The sequence below is a fragment of the Leptopilina boulardi genome, unplaced genomic scaffold (assembly GCF_019393585.1).
Source record: "Leptopilina boulardi isolate dan_hultmark-lab unplaced genomic scaffold, ZJU_Lbou_2.1 LbouV2_155, whole genome shotgun sequence".
Classification (NCBI taxonomy): Eukaryota; Metazoa; Arthropoda; class Insecta; order Hymenoptera; family Figitidae; genus Leptopilina; species Leptopilina boulardi.
Window position 1 is genome coordinate 459,917 of NW_026137702.1, and position 20,964 is coordinate 480,880.

The following is a 20,964-nucleotide window of genomic DNA, read 5'->3' on the forward strand; positions in this document are numbered from 1 at the left end:
CAAAATTCTCCAAAGTTCAATTATTATTTAAAGCTTATAAAATATCTACAGAAAATTCTAATTACGAAAATTTTAATTAATAATCTCCTGAAATTCAATTAGATCCAAAAATTTGAACTATTACTCTTCCAAAACTCAATTATTTCTCAAATTTTTAACATCAATTTCTTTTTCAATTAATTATTTTTAATAATTTTAATTAAGTTTTTCAAATATTCAATTACATAAAACTTTTTTTAATTATTAATTCTTTAAAATTAAATTTTTGTTTATATATAATTTTTAAAAAATTTCAATAATTCAAGTTTATTAAAATTTTAATTGATAATTTCAAAAATTCAAATTTTTAAAACATTTTTCAATTGAAAATTTACTCAAATTCTCTATAATTCAATTATTTCTAAAACTTTTATTTAAAATTGTTCGCTAAATTAATTTTTTAAATTACTTTAATACAGTTCTTCAACAATTCAGGAAAATAAATTTTTTTTTAATTCTACATTTTATATGTTTGTTTTGTGTCTCAATTCTGATTATTTATTTATGTTGATGTATATTTTATAAGCTTGTGGGAAAAAAAAATTGTAAAACTTTGTAAAAGTACACAATGGAGAAATAAATCTAATCTAATCTATAATCTAAAAAGTTTTTTAATTAAAAATACTCTAAAATTTTACTATTCTTTAAAGTTTGTAAAAAAAAAAAAATTATCAATTAAAATTTATGAAAGTTTCAAATTTAACATCTTCTGATATTTTATTACTTCCAAAAAAATTTTAACTCGAACTCTTTCAAACTCAATTCGTAATTGAATAATAATTAATTAATTGAATGTTAATTGAGATGAAAATTTTTTTCCCAAATTTTTATCTATATATTTCTTTGTTTAATGAATTATTTCAACAGTTTTAATCCAATTTTTCAAAAATTCAATTATTTAAATCGTTTTTTAATTAATGTTTATATTTACAACAAAATTATAATTTTTGAACTCTTAAAAAATGCAATTATTTCTAAAATTTTTTACTGTAACTCTATTAAATTTCAATTATTTGGAACACTATTTTAGTTGAAAATTCTCTAAAATTCAATTATTGTCAGAAATTTGTAAACAAAATTTCATTAATTCAAATTTATAAAAATTTCAATTGAAATTCAATTATTCAATTATTTTGCAAATTTTAATTTAAAATTAATTTTTTTCCAAATAATATTTTAATGAAATTCTTGGAAAATTTAATTATTTTAAATATTTTTCGAATAATTTGTACATGACCTTAATTTTTTGGAAAAAGATTTTAGCACAATGAGTAAAATTACAAAGTAATGATTTCTGTTTTGACTAGTTCAGTCAAGCGATAGAACCTCCTTAAGGCCATGTGAAAAAAATATATTTTTTAGAATTCTCATACTTTTTCTAAAATGAAAAATGATTTGGTGTTAAATTTTTTTAAAAATTACTAGAAAAGGGTTTAAAAATATAACATGGCCTTAAACTATAATGAAATATACTTTTAAAACAACATGTTTCGATTCTCAAAAGAAATCCTCAACAGGTTTATCTTTTAGAAGAGATATATATTAATTAAAAAGAGTAATTTTAGCCCAAAATCTTTTCTTATTTTAGAGAAAGTTTGGATTTGCAAAACATATTTTCCCCCACTAGATTACGCGGGAATTTTCTACATGACCTTAAAGAAATTTTTGTTATAAAAAAATTACTATTTTAATATTATATTTTATCTTTTTCCGATATTTTATTTTTATTTTATTTTATATCCAGATGAGTTCAAAGAACAAGACGGAATTAATGAAGGAGAAATACAATAAACTGAAATTTAAAAAAAAGAAAATTTTTTACTTAATTAATTTTATAAACTATACCTAATTTTATGCATTTGAAATAATTTCTAAAATAGAAGTAATACTTCAGAAATTACAAATTCAGGTTGTGTCGTTACGTAGAAAAAAAATTCGATTTATCGATCGGAGATTGAACGGTAAGAAACATACACAAAACATTTTAATCCATCTAATAAAGTTTATTTTCATAAATATTTTGTACATATATAGCTTTCCAATTTATATAATATAATATATCTCAACTAGGTTGTGATTTTTTTTTTAAACAATTTTATAACAAACATACAGCAAAATGTGAAAAAAAAAAATGTTTACATAAAAAATAATCTTCGCAAAATGAGTAAAATAATTGCAGAAACTAGAAAAATAATTGAAACACTCCAAAATAATTCATTTTTAGAACGTGTTATAACTATTTCCGTTGTTTCTCGAAATTCAGGTTGCTCTTCCTGAAATTCTGTCTGATAATCAACATTACGTTGTCTTAATTCATTTTCCATATCTGATGTAAAATTATCTGCTGTCACTTCCTCAGCCTGAAAATTAAATATTGACGATTTATAAATATTATATTGTGTTTGTATAGTTTCGAAGAATTTTATAATAAAGCTCATACCTTTATATTCGAAAGTAAATTTAAAAAAAAAAAAAAAAACACACACACAAACCTTTAGTGCAATTGTATTCAACATCTGTTTCTCCTCTTCTGTAATTGGTCTTTTTCTTATGACAGTAGATAATAAATTCACTATTTGTCCACAAGTTTCACAATGCCATGTGAGCGATCTATTAATTAAAATTTTGATAACTTTAAAAAAAAAAACAAAACTTTGAATAATAAATAAATAAACAGGATTAAAATAATGAATACCTTTTCCTTGTTTTTCTCAATGGAAAAACTGTAATTTAAATCAAAAATAAAAAGAAACTACCTTTTAGCAAGTTTTTGTCTTTCTTCGGCATTATAATCTAAAGATCCAATTTTTCCATTTCCAGGAGTTGGCATAAATGCAATAAGAGCAAGTAATGCCGTTCTTATGCTCCATGATGGTTGCCATGTTTCCGGATGATGACCGGAGATGCTCAAGCATATTTTTTTATTGATTTCAAATCGACCGTTGGGCTGTGTTATAAGAGCAATATTTTTTTTTTTTTTTTTTTTTTTTTTTTTTTTTGCTTTATCGATTAAAATCATAAGAATAAAAATTATCCTCGAAACAACTCACGGTCAGTAAAATAATATTTGGTGGCTTCATAGGATACTCTGGTGGCAGTAATATTCTCCCATGATAAACACCGCCTTCAAAATCCGAGGACGGTGGACCTTGTATAGTGAAGTGCCATTCAAAAAGATTATCTTCCAATGGATATGCACAGTACTCTTCAGTAGGCTCGTGCAATTCCAAAGCTTCTCGCATCAATCTCTTGACAGCTGAAATTTTTGCAATCATAAAATTATTATTAGTAATTAAGTCAAAATTTCTTAACCACCTAAAAAAGACTTTTTAAATTTAAAAAATAGAATGTCCAGTTATTTTTGAAAAACAAATCCAAAGAATTTTCAAATGTTTTTCATGATCTACATTTAAGTAATTTATTCGAATTAAAAATTTTGTCATAATTTTTAGTTTTGATGGTCAAAAAAAATTTTACAGATTTTTAAATAATTGAATTGCAAAAAACTTTTTAATTTTGGTAGAGTTAAAGTTGAAATTTTTAGAAATAATTGAATTTTTGAAAAATATTATAAAAATCATTAAAAAAAATAATTATATTTGGGAAGAGTTATAATTAAAATTATTAAATTTCCGAAAGTTTTACATGGAAAATTTTAGAAAGTGTTAAATTGAAATATTTAAAAATAATTGAATTCCAAGTGATTTTGAATTGAAATTTTTGATAATTTTCGTTGCTGATTTTTTTTTAAATTTCAAACAATTTTTGAATTTCTTCAATTCTTTAATTTGATAAATAGTTTAAGATAATTGAATTTGTGAAGAATTTAATTAAAATTATTAATAATAATTAATTTAGTGATGAATTTTAGTTAAAAATTTATTAAATAGTTGAAATAAAGAAGATCTGCATTGTATACTAAAAAAAGACGCATTTTTTTTTTAAATATTTTGTAAAAAAATGTAAAAAAAAAGTGAAAAAAGTCGCATCTTATTAAAATAAATTGAAAAAAAGTCGAAAAAGTCATATAATCCGAGGCCTGGAAAAAGTCAATTTTTTTATTTTTGATAAATTTAATTAGCTAATAAATATTTTATTATTTAGATTAGATTAGATTTTATTTTTCTCCATTGTATACTTATTACAAAGTTTTACAATTTTTTTTTTAAATATCTTATTATTATTAAATATTATTCGAAATTGCTATAAATTTCTTCAAAAGGTAAGTTCTTTAAAATATAATTTTTTTAAAAAAAATTGTTTAAAGTTTAATTGTCTAAGGTAAATGTTTAGAAAATTGTTAAGTTCAATAAGATAAAGAAATTTTTTATTTATGAGAAATTCCAAAGATTTGAATTCATAAAATTTTTTTAAAAATTCTAATGTTTAAATTATTAAATCTTTTTTAGTTAACTAATTTTTTTAATTAAATCAAATTAAAAATTGGATAAATTCAATTTAAAATTTTTAAATAACAATTTTGAAATGAATTTTTTAATTAGAAAAATTCTCGAAATTTGAATTTTTAAATTTAAAAAAAAAAATCAAACTCAAAACTAAATTTTCAAAAAAATTATTGTTTCTTTTAGATTTCAATATATAAAGATTAAATGAAAAAATATACTACATTGAATTAAAATGTTCTTGTATTAAAAATGTAAATTTCAATTCTGATAAGAATATCAAATATTTATCATAATTACGTACACTCCTAATACCAGGTTTTGAAAACAATTCAAATTTTTAACTCATTTCTATTATCATTAACAGTTATCTTTTACTGATAATATTAATATTATTATAACTTGCACATTCAATACAGAAATAAAATATGTCTAATTTACATTTTAAAATTATTAAAAAATTATAAGACATTTAAAATGCGTACATAATAAATGTTTAATTATTTATTGTGAAAGCAAAAAAAAAAAAAAAAAGCATTTTTATATAATAATTTTAAATACCTGGACTTTTAGCGTTATATTTTCCTTCAAATGGCATGTTTGTTGAATTTAAAATACAATATTGAAGATAAACATTAAATTTTATAAACCTTGAAACACTTGTTTCTTTAAAACAAGATTATGTTTTGAAATATACCATTTCTCCATATATAAAAATTATTGTGGTTCAATGAAATTTAGGTAACATTTAGATATATGTAAATAATTAAATGACCGAATAGTTAAAAAATTTTTTTTTTAAATCTGTAAATGTCAATTCCTATGTTACATTATAGGACAAAAATCGAATAAAAAGTGACACTAGTACAATCATTCAACAATAATTACAAAAATCAACAAACATTAATGCATGAAGTATAAAAATATTAGAAGTGTAACATGTATTGTTAATTCATAAAAAATTATAAGGGTGCGTTCACATCTGGTTTTTTCTACAATAGATTTTCATTTGTTTCATCGATTTTCACCTATTCCAAAAAATTGGAATACTGGAAATGGAATCTATTGGAAAGAAAATCAAATTCAGTGACACGATCGTGAAAATTCATTGTATCGATTCGATACACAAAATACCGGAGGGTTGGTTTCCATTGTTCCCACTAGTCGCCATTTATCATAATTCTCGTCACTGCAGCACTCTGCTCTAGTAAAAATTTAGTAACTTTGTAGTAACTTTTAATTTTAACAATACAGTTACTAAATTTTTACTAGAGCAGGGTACGGTAGTTGGCTAGAATTATGACAAGAGTGAGGACAATTGAAACCAACTTAAGGCCTTAGCACAATAGAAATGTAACCGCAATCGCAAACGGAAGAATTAGTAAGAGAAGAACAACAATATATGACTATCCTTCTCTAACCCATTCTTATGTTTACGATTACGATTACGGTTACGTTTCTATTCTGCTCAGGCTTTTACTTAATGAGCAGAAAGAAACGTAACCGTAAAGGCCTGAGCAGAATAGAAACGTAACTGGAGTCGTAATCGCAAACGCAACCAGAAGAATGAATTAGAGAAGGATAGATAGATTGTTTGTCCTTTTTTAACTTATTCTTCCGGTTGCGTTTACGATTACGATACCGGTTACGTTTCTATTCTGCTCAGGCCTTAAGCACCTTTATAGTCACAAATTTTGACCTATGAAAATGCACCTTTAAGTATAGAAAAAGAAGGATAGGTCGTCTGTTATTCCGTCTCACAAACCGTGCACTTGGCAATGATAGAATCCAATCTAGTTAACATAGTTCATTGCCTAGTCAAGGTTTGACAATTTCTCTTGGACAATGTCAATGATTGGATAAAATTACTTACCCTAAGGATGGGCATAGGGGGTCACGTTTATGTTTAAAGCTTAATTTATCTACTGTCAGTTTTGCTCATCTTATATTCTTCGAGTTCAATATTTATTAAAAAAAATCGTTCCACACTAAACTAAAAATGTAAGAAACAATTATTAGTGAAAAAATTAAGCTTCTGTTTATTATACAGATGTCAAAGTATAGTAGATTTCTAGGCAACTTCGTGTGTACTCGAGTTCCCACTAAGTGTGTGAAAAAGGTCGTGAATTTGATAGAATATCGATTAGTTGGCGAATTTGCTGTTGCTGTTGCTTCTGCTTTTTTAATTATTATTCATTATTAAAAAAGAAAAAGATTGTTGAAATGCAAAATATTTCTTATAAACGGAATCACACATGTTTTGTCATTTTTATTTTATGACGATTAAATGGCAAAAGCAACACAAGTATAAATATAAAGTTCCGTCTGACTCCATGAGTATTCAAGAGGCTGAGAGATGCCAATTTCTAGAATTTTATAGGTGTTCAATTAAATTTAATTGAAGGTTGGTATTTATTTCATTATTTGCTTTTTTTCTTAATGTTTATTAACAAAAAAAAATTTTAACGCAGCATTTTTATACTAATCACTATTATTGTACAATCATGTTCTTTGTGAGTTTATCTTATGTTGCTTGTAACCAAATTGTGCATTCATTTTTTTTTTTTTTAAATTTACTTTTATGTTGGATATATTAAAACAATTTAATTCATTATTTGTTTGCTTTAAATATTTTTATAGATAAAATAATTTTGTAGTTAAAAATAAAAAAGAGAAATGAAAATTGGTTCTTTGTGTTTTGTTGTAATATTTGTATGTGCATAACAAAAAAAAAAAAAAAAAAACTAATATTAAGTTAAGGTAAATAATGATTATGGGAAATTATTAAAAATAAAACTAATTATTTCTTCTTCCTTATTAAATAACATATTTTAAAATATCACTAATATGGCGATTATACATCCCCCCTCATCCCACTTTTTCCCCCTTCATGTTGGTAATTTTTTTTTTTATAATAACTTTTATTTTTTTTACCACTTATTTTTCGTGACTAAATAATTAACTAGTTTAAATAATAATAATTATTTAAATAATTCGAAAAATTTCTATAACAGTTTTTTTTCTATTTTTAACATGAGTTTTTTTTTTTTTTAAATATATTTAAAAACAGATTTTTGTTCCAAAAAAGTGAAAATCACAAATTATTAATATGAAAGAAAAAAATTGTTAGTTAATATTTTTAAAAATTTTTAAATTAAAATTAAAGAAAAATTTAATAAATTCAAATGTTGAAAATGAAAAAAAAAATGAAAAAATAATTAAATTTAAATAAATAGAATTTTTTTTTGATAAAATTGATTAATAATTAATAATAAAAACAATAAAGTGATAACAGTATAAAATTAGTAAGAAAAATTGAAATTAAAATTAACAAAAAAAAAATAAATAATAAATAATTTAATAATATTTGATAATTTAAATCTTCATTGATGTTGTGTCCCAATTAATAATAAATTTTAATTTCTTTTAAAATTTTGGCAATTTTTTTGGGACAGGAAAGATATATCAAAAAACATCTTTAACGTTAAAGATGTTTTTTGATATACAATCTTTCCTGTCCTAAAAAATTGCTAAAATTTTAAAAGAAATTATAATTTTATAATTTAATTAAATATTCAAATGTAATTTCCATTATTTTAATAATTAATAATTTTATTTAATGATTAGCAACAAGCCGTTGGAAAAATATATTTTTCATTACTCAATTAAAAAATTAATTGAAGATATTTCAAATTATTTGATTAAATAATTAAAAAGTAATATTAATAATCTAATTATTAAATCATATTGTATATTGTAAGATAATTTAAATAATTTAATTTATTTTTCGCAGATAATTTCAATTATTTCATTTAATAATTAAGGATTATTTTTGATAATTTTAGAGTGTCCAACGAATATTGAATTATCCTTGAATCTAGTATTTAAAAATTTTGAATTTACTTTAAATGTTAAAAATCGTGAATTATGAAATTTTCTAAAATTTATGTTTTTATCATTTTTACAATATAATAATTTCAATCTACTTTGCCATGTACTATACTAGTATTTCGTAAGGTAATGGCGGAAAATACATTGGGTCATCCTAACCTAAAGTAAAAAGATATACATGAGCGACATTTTGGTCAAAATTAAATTTTTCATATCATAGAATATTCATGTAGGAAAACTGCACCTAACTGTAGAAAAAAAAAAAGAATTAAATATTTTAATTATTTATTACAAAATTAGATTGTTCAAAAAAAATGAGAAAAATTAAAAGAATACACAAAACATTATTTTTGTAGGAAATTTTCCCTAAAATAAAAATGTGGCATTTATTATCAATTTTTAAGTTGAGAAATCAAAGAAAATTTGAAAAACTGTGAAAACAGAAAACAAGGTCACAGGGGCTTTTTCAAATTTTTCAAGTTTTCTTTATTGAATTTTTAAAAATGTAAAAACAATTTAAAATACTGCGAAAAATTTTTAACAAAAAAAAAAAAAATATATTTCAACTTTGACATTTTTTTCATGATTAATAGTTTAATTATACTTATAAAATCTTTAATTTAACGATTTTTTATCCTAAAAATTTTCATTAAAGAGATATCGAAAAATCGTTAATACCGTTTTAGCTCTCGGATTACACGAATTTTTTTTGCCTTTTTCCGACTTTTTTTGACTTATTTAATAAAATGTGACTTTTTCGACTTTTTTTTTTTAATTTTTAAACAAAATACGTTTTTTTAGTATACAATGTAGATCTTCTTTAGATTTATATATAAATCAATTATTTTTAATAAATTTCATGAAATTCTTCACAAATTCAATTATCCTTAACTATTTGTTAAATTACAGAATTTATGAAATTCAATAATTATTTATAATTTAAAAAAAATTAGCAAATAAAATTATCAAAAAATTTTAATTCAAAATCACTTGAAATTAAATTATTTTTAAAAATTTCTATTATTTTTAATGATTTTTATAATATTCTTCGAAAATTCAATTAGCGGAAAGCATTTTTTAATTAAAAACTTTTTGGTTTTTCAAATAAACTTGATTTTTAATAAATTCTTCATTAACAAAAATCACTAAAAATTTCTCTTATAATTATTGTCTGAAATTGAACACAATCTTTTGAAATTCAATTATTTTCAAAAATTTCAATTTAAGAGCATCTAAAATTTAATTATTTCTAAAAATTGCATCTTTAACTCTTCCAAAATTATTAATTAAACAAAAATTTTAAATAAAAATCTGTAAAATTTGATTAAAATTGCCTGAAATTTGTCCTACTTAAATAAAATTTTGTAAATGTTTCTTACAATTAATTCGATTCTAAAATATTTGAAATAAATTTTCTTGATAATATTTTTATAAAATTATTCTCATTATAGAATTAATAAAATTAATTTAATATCTAATAACATTAGTTATAATATTTAAAGTAAAATATTCATTAACCAATAAAATTTTGTTAAAAAATTTAAAATTGGAATTTTTCGTAAATTTGAATTGCTGAAGGTATTCTTTTTTTTACTTTCAGACAAAAATTAAATTTTAATAAATTTTTAATGCAAATATTTTGAAAATATTTAATTAAATTTTCGAAATACATTGTTAACCCTAGAACGGATATATATATATATATATTTTTTTGCCCTCTAAAGGAAAAACTAAAATAGTTTGTCATCCCATATTTAAAAAATTTGTGAAATGTTTCTATTTTTCTGAAAAAGAGGTTTAGTATAGTGATTTTTTTCATTTTTCAGTAAGGATGACGATGGTACGATTAATTTTTAAAAGAGTGAAAAAAAAATGTGCGAAAATGTTAAAATTAATTGATTTGGCGAAGAGTTTAAGATAAAAAAAAATTAATTGAAATTTTTTTAATAAATCAGTTTTTGAAGAATTTATTCAAAATATTGAAAAAAATTAGGTTTCTATAAAAATTTGAATTACAATTTTGAAAATTGATTAAAATGAGTAATAGTGAAAATGGAGTTACGACGAAATGAACTTTACTTTTACAATATTAGAACGACGTGAACAATCTGGTAATTAGGTGTGAAATCGAGGGCACAAAATCATCTAATCAATCGTGTAATTTTCCTCCTTAATTTAAAAATAAAATTTTCTTGCAGATTCTGAAAAAGAGGACTCAAATACGTAAGAAATACGTACTCAATGCCGATTTTTCTCAAATGATTAACTTTTAAAACAATGAACGTGACATTCAACAACAAAAACGGACATTTGGGACTAAATAGTTTAAGAGGTAAGGGAATTAATTTTTTTTTAATAACCAATATAATTGGATCCTAGAGGCGATATTTTGGAAAAAAATTAAGAAAAAAGGGTTGTCACAAGTCAAAAAAATGTTCTGAAAAAATGTTGTAAACCTAGATTTTCTATTATAAGGTAACATGTTCATATTTTAAAATTTTAATTGTACAGCGATCCTTAAAAACATTGAAATCTCCTTGAATTTAAATTTTTTACCTTGATAATATTTAAATCATTTTTGAATTTTAAAATAAAACCTTGAATTATTAAAAATTTTATAAAAACTAATATTTATAGTTTAAAACACTGCTACATTTGATAGAAAAAGAACATAAAATTCGAAAATGTCTGAAATTCAGGGGGGAAATTATAATAAAAATTTTTTTCGGCAACCCTGTAGAATACTAATGAATATTTTTTTATTTTAGGCAGATACTTAAGTATGGAATAACTATCTAAACTTGAAGAAAATAGAATTGCAATAAATAGAAATTAAAAATGGATTACGGGAGCAGCATGGGGCCTGTAGCATGTCCAGTTTGTACCCTCTTTCTACGAGAGGGAATCAGTTTACAAAAACATTTAGATACACATCCAAAAGAGCAAGTGATTGAGGCTCTTATAAAAGCAAGTGCTTCCGTCCCAAATCAAATACAGGATTCACAAAATCAGATATCACCATTACCAAGTCAAATATCACCATTACCAAGTCAGATATCGCCATTACCAAATCAAATTACATCTCCGTCACCAGTAAATTCAGCCTCTCATGTATCGTCTCCGTCTCCTTATCCAGTGGGTCCTGTTTTTGAATGCCCATCAACATTAAATGCAGTACTCTCGCCTCCACAATTTTCATCGTTTAGTTATCAACAGTTTGTTAATAATGGAACTGTTATGATACCTCAATATGCGATGGCACCACAGAATAATCATATGATGCAAATGCTTTATTCTCCCTATGGCATGTATCATCAACAGCCAATTTCAACAATGCAAATGATTTCACCTGTTGCTCACAATGCAGCTGCTGCAGCAGCAGCAGCAGCAGCCGCCGCCGCCGCTGCAACCGCTACTGCTTCTTCATCCGATACAAATTCACCAATAAGATTTAAACCCACAAATGATACCGTTAAATTGAATTCTTCAACTGAAAAATCATACAATTGTCCTGAATCAAGACCTGTTATACCTGAAATTTTAGAGGATAATGAATTACTCTCAAATACTGAAATAGCTTCAAAAGATCAACAGGACAAATGTGATCGAACCAACAATCAAAGAGTCGAATATCGTGAACAACAAACACAAGCATCAAATGAAGAAGAACGCAATGACGAATCACCCACTGATGATGAAATTATGAGAGAAAATAATACAAATTTAGAACAAAAAGAAATAGTAACACCTGAATTAATAATCGATGATAGTGTCATTGATGATAAAACATCTGATGATTCTGATGTTGAAGCAACTGATCCACTTGACAAACTTGAACCAGAAAAACCCGAAGAAGAAGAAGAAGAAGAGGAAGAAGAAGAAGATGAGGAGGAGGAAGAAGAAGAAGAAGAAGAGGAGGAGTCAAATAAAACATGGAAACCCGATCAAAGAAAATCGCCGGAAGTTGAACAATTGGAACACCTTTTGATAACAATTATAGAATCAGATTACAACGATACTAATAATGAAAAAATTCCAATGGATAGTGATGACAGTGATACATCATCTGATTTAAATAAATCAACAAATAATTTAAATTTAAATGAAAAAACTTATCACTATAAACATAGTTTGTCAGCGCCGTCGTCTCCAATTTTCTTTAAAAAATCACACAGAACACATTCACGTTTATCATTGAGAGCTGATTTTCGTTCAAATGAAAATATATCCACATATCCTCTTGGATTTGAAGCGACAGCTTTAGAAAATTTTGCCGATAGAAAAAATGAAGAGGATCCAGATGCTGATATGGAGGAAATTGCATCAACTGTTCTATTTAAAGAATGTCATGAGGACGAACCAATGAGATCATATTCACCATCATCAATTGGTAGCAATAATTCAATTCTTCGTGTGCGTACAGATCTTAATAATGCCACTCCTCTTTTATCGAATCTACATATTGATAATTTTCAACAATTCGACACATCAATAACAGATGATAATCTACCTAAAAATATTCAAGAAGAAAATTTCAATAATGAATTAGAATCTCCAATAGTGGAGAAAAAAATAAAAGATGAGAAACGAAAGGAAAATAATCAAATGGACAATATTAATATTGAAAATACATCATTGTTGACAAAAAATTTAGATGCAGATGAATCGACAAATTCAAAGACTGTGGAATCAAATAAAATAGTCTTTCAAAAGCCATCAACGGAAGTTTTTAATATTAATGAAGACGCTCATAGTGGTCCTATGAATGTTTTTGAATTTGATGGTTTACAAATATTGGTACCAAGCACATTTATAAGTGAACCATCTGATAAGGCCATTAGTGGTACAAGTCAACAATCATTGTCAAGCAGTGAAGGAGGAACTTGCATTGATGAAGAAATAAAAAGTATTAATATGCGAGCCGATGAAAGTATGCCACCAAGAGGGGAATTATCAGAACAAGAAAGCAATGAATGTACTGATCAATCCACATGGCAGGTTAGTTCAAATTATTATATTTTTTTTGAGTTTTTATTTATTTATGATTATAAACTTAGCTAGGAGTAAATTTAATTCTATTCGAAATTAAAAGAAAATTTAACGAGAATCCACAATCGTATTAAATAATAAAAACAATATCGTCAGATTAATTGTTTATTTTAAAATCTAAAAAAATATAATTTTTTTATTTATTATTATTTTCTTTAGCATCAAATTCTTCGAAACGATAAACAATCAATTGTTTAAACAAGTCGAAGATTTTTTTGAAAAGTTAATAACAAAAGCTAAAAAACTAAATAATAAAGCTGCCGGCACAAAGAAGGGCACATAACTAATTAATTTTTAGATGCACTTTCATTTTTCGAATTAACATTTGTCAGAATTTCTTAATTAAAGAATTTTTAATTAACCGAATTTTTAATTGGTAAAATTCTTAAAACGCCGAATTTTTTATTTGTCCGAAATTGCAAATGGCCGAACAAAGAATCGACATAAAAATTTCGGCGCGATTTTTAAAATCCACCAATCTCGATTTCTTGCCGAAATGTTTCTGTCGATTCTTTGTTCGGTCATTTGCAATTTCGGACAAATAAAAAATTCGGCGTTTTAAGAGTTCTGTAAAATAAACATTTGATATATATAAGAATTTTGTTAAATAAAAATTTGTTTAAAAAAGAAATTCTGTCAAATGTAAATTCGGAAAATGAAAATTCGTCTAAAAAGTAATTATTTCTAATAAAATTCTTTAAAATGAAAATTTTAACTAATGTTTTTTATGGGATTATTATTATTTTTTTTTGAAAAATAAATTTTGTACTGAATTCTGTTAATCAATCACAAAAAGAAACAATCATAATAGTTAAGAAAAATTAAAAATTTGCAAAATAATTCAATTTTAAAATTTAAAAAAAAAAACCTTTTTTTATCCGGAACTATTATTTTTCAAAAACAAATTTTGTGCTGAATTCTGTAAGTCGAGGAAAAAAAAAGAAACAATTACAACATTTACGAAAAATTAAAACTTTTTGGAAATTAATTCAATTTTAAAATTAAAAAGTATTTTTTTTTTTTATTTAGAAATATTTAACAACTGATTCTATTTACATTAACAAATAATTTTACAATAAATTGTCTTTAATGTTTTAATCATTTTGTCGTCATCGATAGACTCAAATACGTAAGTATATCAAGATTCAATTTCATACAGATTTGTATGAAATACGATTATTTATGTTTTGAAATTCAATGGAATTAAAAAATTTTTGTCCATTATTATTCAATTTTTTTTTTGGAAATAATTATTTTTTAAACAAAATTTCATTCTTGGTATCATTTCTTTTTGAATTTGTACTTACCAAATTTTTGTTTGTCAAAATTGTTAATTTACAGTCATTTTCTTTTACATGACATTTTATTTAAAAAAAAATTTTTTAATTTAACACAATTCTCATTAAATTTAATGTTATGTGATTCAAATTTTTAAATGACAGAATTTCAAATTCACTGAATTTTAATTTGTAAAAATTTTTAATTGACAAAATTCTTAAGATGCAGAATTTTCATTTATGCGAACAAACAATTGACAAAAAGATTTCGGCGCAATTTTTAAATTTCATCAATTAGAAATTATCAAGAAAATCGTAATTCGTCAATTTTAAAAATTACGTCGAAATCTTTCTGTCGACTGTTTGTTCGGTCATTTTTGTAATTACGAACAAATGAATGTTCGGCGTCTTAAGAATTCTATTAATTAAAAATTGGGACAAATTAAAATTCTGTGAATTGAAATTTTTGTGATTTAAAAATTTCTGTAAAGAGAAACTGTAAAAATTGAAATTATTGAGAAATATTTTATAATAATGAAATAAATAATTGTGATATAAATAAAAATTAACAATTTCCAGAAGCAGATACAAGATCTGCGATATTTATTAACAGATGAAATTAATTACTTTTATAAGACATCTAAAATTTCTCTCATTAATTAGGACTATTCAGTATTGATTGGAATTAGTCTAGTATAGACGAAAAAAAAAATTCTAATCGAAATTAAAACTGTTTTTCTTTTATGTTAAACAGATTTACATTGGCCAAGAAGCTTCACGTATGTCAACATCATATGATCTCATGGCACGTGAAACCTGGGAAGAATCAGAGGGTTCAGACAATGAAATTGGAGGATCACTTTTAGATTCTAGATCACTAGCCACTCATTTTACATCAAGTTTGTTTTTAGATCGTGATCGTAAGACGCCGACGCGTCGAATTTTTAAATGTGCATATTGCACAGAAGGTTTTGAATGTCCTAAAGAACGTCGAGTTCATATGACAACAATTCATAAAAATGCCGGTGCCAGTAACAGTCAAGAACCAATTCAACAAACGGAAATAAAGGACATTAAATTATTGGAGGGACGCATGAATATGTTTGAAGATATTTTCGTTGCTGGATTACATGTTCCACAAACATATCATCAACCATTGTTACATCAATTACAACCACCGCAACAACTTGATCAAGGACGTGTTGACACTGACATAAAAGTAGATAATTTAAGAGTTTCAAATGCAATTGAAATAACATGCAATATTTGTAACCAAAGTTTTTCCGGTGAAAAGTCATTGCAAATACATCAACGACGAATGCACATTAAAGATTCAGTTAAACGCGTTAGGGAAAATGCAAAATGTCAAATTTGTAATCAAGAATTTCCCTCAGTTATTTTATTTAATGCACATTTAAAAATTCATCCCCTTGAATGTGGCCAGTGTGGTAAGTATTTTTATAGAAAACAAAATTTCAAATTACACGTAAAACGTCATCTTGGAATAAAACCATTCCCATGTACAGTTTGTGACAAAGCATTTTTAACAAAACAAAAACTTGATGAACACACAAATGGCCACACTGGCAATGCACCAGTTAAATGCAATTTATGTAATGAAACATTTAGACGTTATTCAAATTTAACGCAACACAAAAATCGTCATCATTTGCATGTGAAGAAAAAGTTAAAGGACTATATTTGTCATTGTGGGGAAATATTTCACACTAAAAAGAAATTAGCATGGCATAAGGAGACACACGATGAAAAACCAAAAGCATGTACATACTGTAACGAAAGATTCATTCATATGGCAAGTTTAACTCGTCATATGAGACGCGCTCATAATCGAAGATTTGTTCCTGATGCTCAAAGAGAAAGTGAAAATGTTGAATGTCCAATATGTAAATGCATTTATTTACGATCATCATTAGCTGTACATATGAGAGTTCATAATGGAGAGCGACCCTATGAATGTCAAGTTTGTTCTAAAGCGTTTAGTACAAAATGGAATTTACAGCTGCATAAATGGACGCATGCAGCAAGAAGTACTAAACCATTTAAGTGCAATCAATGTAATGCTGCTTTTTATCGACATAGTGATTATACAGCACATATGAATTCTCACAGGAATGTTCGTCCATATACGTGCAATTACTGTGGGGCTCAATTTATTAGAAAATACAATTGCCTTAGGCATGTTAAAGAACACGAAGAAAATAAAGCTTATACATGTGATGTTTGTAACAAAACTTTTCATAGATCATATTACCTCAAAGAACATTTACGTGTGCATTCTGGTGCAAGACCATATTCCTGTCATATTTGTGGTAAATCAAGTAGCACTAAATCCAATCACAATAAGCATGTGAGAATTCATCATGCACGTGAACCTGTAAATACCGAAAATTAATCTCTGCTTCGTGTGTATGTTCATTTTTAATCATTTTTTTTTCTTCGTTTTTTTAAGCGGCTTTTAAATCAGTGTATGCCTCTTAAAAAAAAATTTTTAGTAAAAATAAAAATTGACTTTATTGTCAAGTGTGCCTGTGCGGCTAAAAAAAATTTTAATGTAATTTTTATTATTAAATTCTTGAAATATTTTTTTCTTATGTTACTTTATTTCCCTATATATATAAAAATAAAAATTAAATATACCGATATAAGTACAAAGTTCCTTCTCCCTCTTTATTTTTTAGCCATATATTAATCACTTAATAATAAAGGAAAATTGTAGGAGTGCACTTAATTTATTTTGTAATTTAGTTTTTTTTTCATAAATATTTAAAATGGACCCTGATCAAAATGAAAAAAGTGAAACAACAAAGTTTATTTCAGATCAAGATAATGCTATGTCTTTGAATCCAAATAAAGATAATTTTAATGTAACAGGTACAATACCTAAAAAAACCGAGTAATGATATAGGATTTATGGAAATTTTTGATGAAACGAGAATTCATATTTCTCTAATAGTGACAAAGAATTAGATTCAAATAAAGAGGAACAAGAGACTTTAAATAGAACTGAAAAAGACTTTGATGAATTCATGCAAGAACCATTGGATGAAGTATAGGTAGTAAAATTCATAATATGGATAGCATAATTAATGAATTACATTTGAGTAAAGAAGAAAATACAATTTTAAACAATGAAAATAAAATTAAAACAATTCAAGAAAATCAAGTAAATTTTGAACAATGAATAAGTAGATTAACAAATAATGATAATTCTAGAAATTCAATTATTTGTCAAATTTTCAATTTACAATCAAATAAAATTCAATTATTTTCAAAAATTCCAATTCAAAATCAACTACAATTCAATTATGTTCAAAATTTCCAATTCAAAATCAAATAATATTCAATTCTCCTCAAAAATTTCAATTTAAAATTAATTATTATTGATTCATCTTATTCTCTTGCAATTCAGGTTCAATTGGTAGGTTTTTTTGAAGGTTTTAGGTGTTGTTTTAAGGTAAACAAAAAATAGAGACATACTGATTAATTTTATTTGAATTTGTAAGGAATTTTTTCATTTTCCAGGAAAACATTCTATTCAAAAAAATGGAATAAAATTGATTATTCTCAGTCTACTGCAATTTAGGTTCAATTGGTAGGTTTTTTTGAAGGTTTTAGGTGTTGTTTTAAGGTAAAAAAAATAATAGAGACATGGTAAATGATTTTATTTAAATTTGTGAGGAATTTTTTCATTTTCCAGGAAAACATTCTATTCAAAAAAATGGAATAAAATTGATTATTCTTAGTCTACTGCAATTTAGGTTCAATTGGTAGGTTCTTTTTAAGGTTTTAGGTGTTTTTTTAAGATAAAAAAATAATAGAGACATGCTTAATGATTTTATTTGAATTTGTAATGAATTTTTACATTTTCCAGGAAAACATTCTATTCAAAAAAATGGAATAAAATTGATTATTCTTAGTCTATAATTTTGATATTTCTTTAAAAATTCAATTATATTTAAAAGTTTTTCAAATTAAAATTCTAAAATTGAATTGTTATCAAACATTAAGAAATATAGCAGTTTAAATTTGGAGAAATTTTATTTTTAAATATAGGTATATTTAAAAAATTTTGTTTTAAATATTCGAAATTTTCAATTAAAATTTTAAAAAACTTGAATTGAAATTTGTTAAAAATTATATAAAAAAAATTTTAATTTTAAAGAATTAATAATTAAAAAACATTTTATATAATTGAATTTTTGAAAAACTTGATTAAAATTATTAGAAATAATTAATTGAAAAAGAAATTGAAGTTAAAAATTTGAGAAATAATTGAGTTTTGGAAGAGCAATGTTAAAATTTTTTGAACTACTTAATTGAATTTCAAGATATTTTGAATTAAAATTTTCGTAAATTGGAATTTCTGTAGATATTTTATAAGCTTTAAACAATAAAAATACTTTGGATTTTATATTTTTGATATCGATTAAGGTCATAGATTATAAATTTCTGTTAATTTTGAAACACCTATATATAAACAATAAAAACTAGAAACAGTTACTTCAGCGTCTAGTATTTTTTATTAAAAAAAACATTTTTAATTTATTCTAAGTTATTATTAAGAAATAGACGCAATAGATACTATATTATTGTTAACTTATTCCAAAAAAGTTCTATTGATTTAATACTAACTGATAATAAAAAGTATGTCTATTTTTACACCTATGTAAACTGAAAAAAATATATAAAAAGTAAAAGTTAACTAATTTTTTATCAATGTTGTTAAAGTAACCAGTGAAATAGTAAATCATGATTTCGTTAATATTCATAAAATTGCTTCTAATATTTGTGTCGAGTACAATTTCACAGCCAACACTGCAATCGAATTCGAATGTAAGTTTTTAAAATATTAATTAAAAGATAAATCTGCCTCATCACCACATGAATTTTACATATAATTATAAATTCATCTTTTAGATAACTACAAGAGATGTCGAGCTTTTGGATCCATCACAAATTGCACAAAAAATAAATAATAGTTTAATATATTCATTCGATGCTTTAGGTCTTGCTGATAACGTATTTTTAAAAATATTTATAAATTACAAGACAAAGACAATAGAATTACAACAATTGCTCATATATATTCATCCGTATTTTGATTTATATTTTTCGATCCGTTTAGAAAGAAATGGTTCTTCTATTTTTGAATATAAATTCTTTGGTTCATCACAAAATGCTCAAAAGCTAATTAATGTTGTAGAGAAGTTTCAGTACAATGATATAATTCATATTTATCATGCCGAACCATATCGCTTAATATCAGTTTTCGAAGGATTAAATAATAAAGAAGAAAATAATACTTTTCTTTTGTCAGATACAGGTTTGAAGACCATTAAATAGAATGGAACAGAAATAATTTTAGGTATTCATTTTCCTTGATGATAACGTATTTTTAAAAATCTTTGTAAATTACAAGACTATGACAATAGAATTACAACAATTACTCAATATTATTCATCCTTATTTTGATTTATACTTTTCGATCAGTTTGAAACGAAATGGTTCTTCTAATTTTGATTATAAATTCTTTGGTTCATCACAAAATGCTCAAAAGCTAATTAATGTGGTAGAGAAATTTCAGTACAATGATATAATTCATATTTATCATACTGAACCATATCGCTTAAAATTAAATTTGAAAGGTTTCACATCACGAAATAATAATTTTCTACTTGCGGATAATGGTTTGCAGACCATTAATTAACTAAAATCATAAATAATTTAAAATATTCATTTGATGCGTTGTGTTCTTATGTATTTTTAAAAATCTAAATTGTTTCTATTAAACAATATTAATAATATAATTGTTAATTTATGTTTTATGTCTATATGTGAAATTTATAATTTGCAATAACATTAATGTCGAAATATCTGATTGTTTATTGTTAATAAAATTAAATCATTTTCATCCAGTATAATTATGTGTTTTTACTCAATTCTATATTAGTTTTTCCGAATAAATTAAATATTAATAGAAATTTTATATTCTCTGACGTTAATCGATGATGAAAATATTAAATCAATAGAATATTTTTTATCTATAAGTCAACAAGAATATATTTTATTCGATCGAATCTGAGTCTTTTCTTTAGAGTGCTCAAAAAATAGATTTTTATTTTTTTAAAGATAAGTTTCGTTTTTACGTATTTAAATAATCAAATTAATCATCAAAACGAAAATTTTGATGTTTAGTAAAATAATTTGTAAATTAAATACAGCAAAAACACTTATAAAAATTGATATATATATATATATATTTAAATACACATTATTTCACTTGA

General features: G+C 24.0%; 3 protein-coding genes across 4 annotated transcripts; 2 read left to right on the plus strand and 1 right to left on the minus strand.

Annotated features, from left to right (window-relative positions):
- Positions 1-2,021: 2,021 nt before the first annotated feature.
- LOC127276890 (ubiquitin-conjugating enzyme E2 J1-like) lies at positions 2,022-5,334 on the minus strand. Its single transcript, XM_051297579.1, has 5 exons — positions 5,004-5,334; positions 3,090-3,295; positions 2,796-2,986; positions 2,532-2,649; positions 2,022-2,399 (listed from the first exon to the last, which is right to left on the minus strand). Exons 1-5 carry the CDS (start codon positions 5,038-5,040, stop codon positions 2,175-2,177), a joined length of 777 nt encoding a protein of 258 aa, XP_051153536.1. The 5' UTR covers positions 5,041-5,334; the 3' UTR covers positions 2,022-2,174.
- A 956-nt stretch (positions 5,335-6,290) lies between these two features.
- Positions 6,291-17,262, plus strand: LOC127276901 (zinc finger protein 616). 2 transcript variants are annotated; one of them, XM_051297595.1, is made up of 4 exons: positions 6,291-6,846; positions 10,532-10,665; positions 11,102-13,331; positions 15,414-17,262. In XM_051297595.1, exons 3-4 carry the CDS (start codon positions 11,172-11,174, stop codon positions 17,070-17,072), a joined length of 3,819 nt encoding a protein of 1,272 aa, XP_051153552.1. In that variant the 5' UTR covers positions 6,291-6,846; positions 10,532-10,665; positions 11,102-11,171; the 3' UTR covers positions 17,073-17,262. The 2 variants fall into 2 exon arrangements, with proteins under 2 accessions (XP_051153552.1, XP_051153553.1); XM_051297596.1 differs by having other exon boundaries at positions 6,292-6,443.
- Positions 17,263-19,318: 2,056 nt separating this feature from the next.
- LOC127276902 (uncharacterized) lies at positions 19,319-20,601 on the plus strand. The gene is made up of 2 exons (XM_051297597.1): positions 19,319-19,513; positions 19,598-20,601. The coding sequence occupies exons 1-2, from the start codon at positions 19,430-19,432 to the stop codon at positions 20,021-20,023; spliced, it is 510 nt and encodes a 169-aa protein (XP_051153554.1). The 5' UTR covers positions 19,319-19,429; the 3' UTR covers positions 20,024-20,601.
- Positions 20,602-20,964: the final 363 nt, after the last annotated feature.

Bases quoted from the DNA above. Each gene is read 5' to 3' on its own strand.
- LOC127276890 (XM_051297579.1), bottom strand. From the start codon at position 5,040: ATGCCATTTGAAGGAAAATATAACGCTAAAAGTCCAG. The intron at 3,296-5,003 runs GTATTTAAAATT...CAAAAATTTCAG, and splicing joins ATATAACGCTAAAAGTCCAG to CTGTCAAGAGATTGATGCGA. The intron at 2,650-2,795 runs GTAGTTTCTTTT...TTTAATTAATAG, and splicing joins AGACAAAAACTTGCTAAAAG to ATCGCTCACATGGCATTGTG.
- LOC127276901 (XM_051297595.1), top strand. From the start codon at position 11,172: ATGGATTACGGGAGCAGCATGGGGCCTGTAGCATGTCCAGTTTGTACC. The intron at 13,332-15,413 runs GTTAGTTCAAAT...TATGTTAAACAG, and splicing joins CTGATCAATCCACATGGCAG to ATTTACATTGGCCAAGAAGC.
- LOC127276902 (XM_051297597.1), top strand. From the start codon at position 19,430: ATGATTTCGTTAATATTCATAAAATTGCTTCTAATATTTGTGTCGAGT. The intron at 19,514-19,597 runs GTAAGTTTTTAA...TTCATCTTTTAG, and splicing joins CACTGCAATCGAATTCGAAT to ATAACTACAAGAGATGTCGA.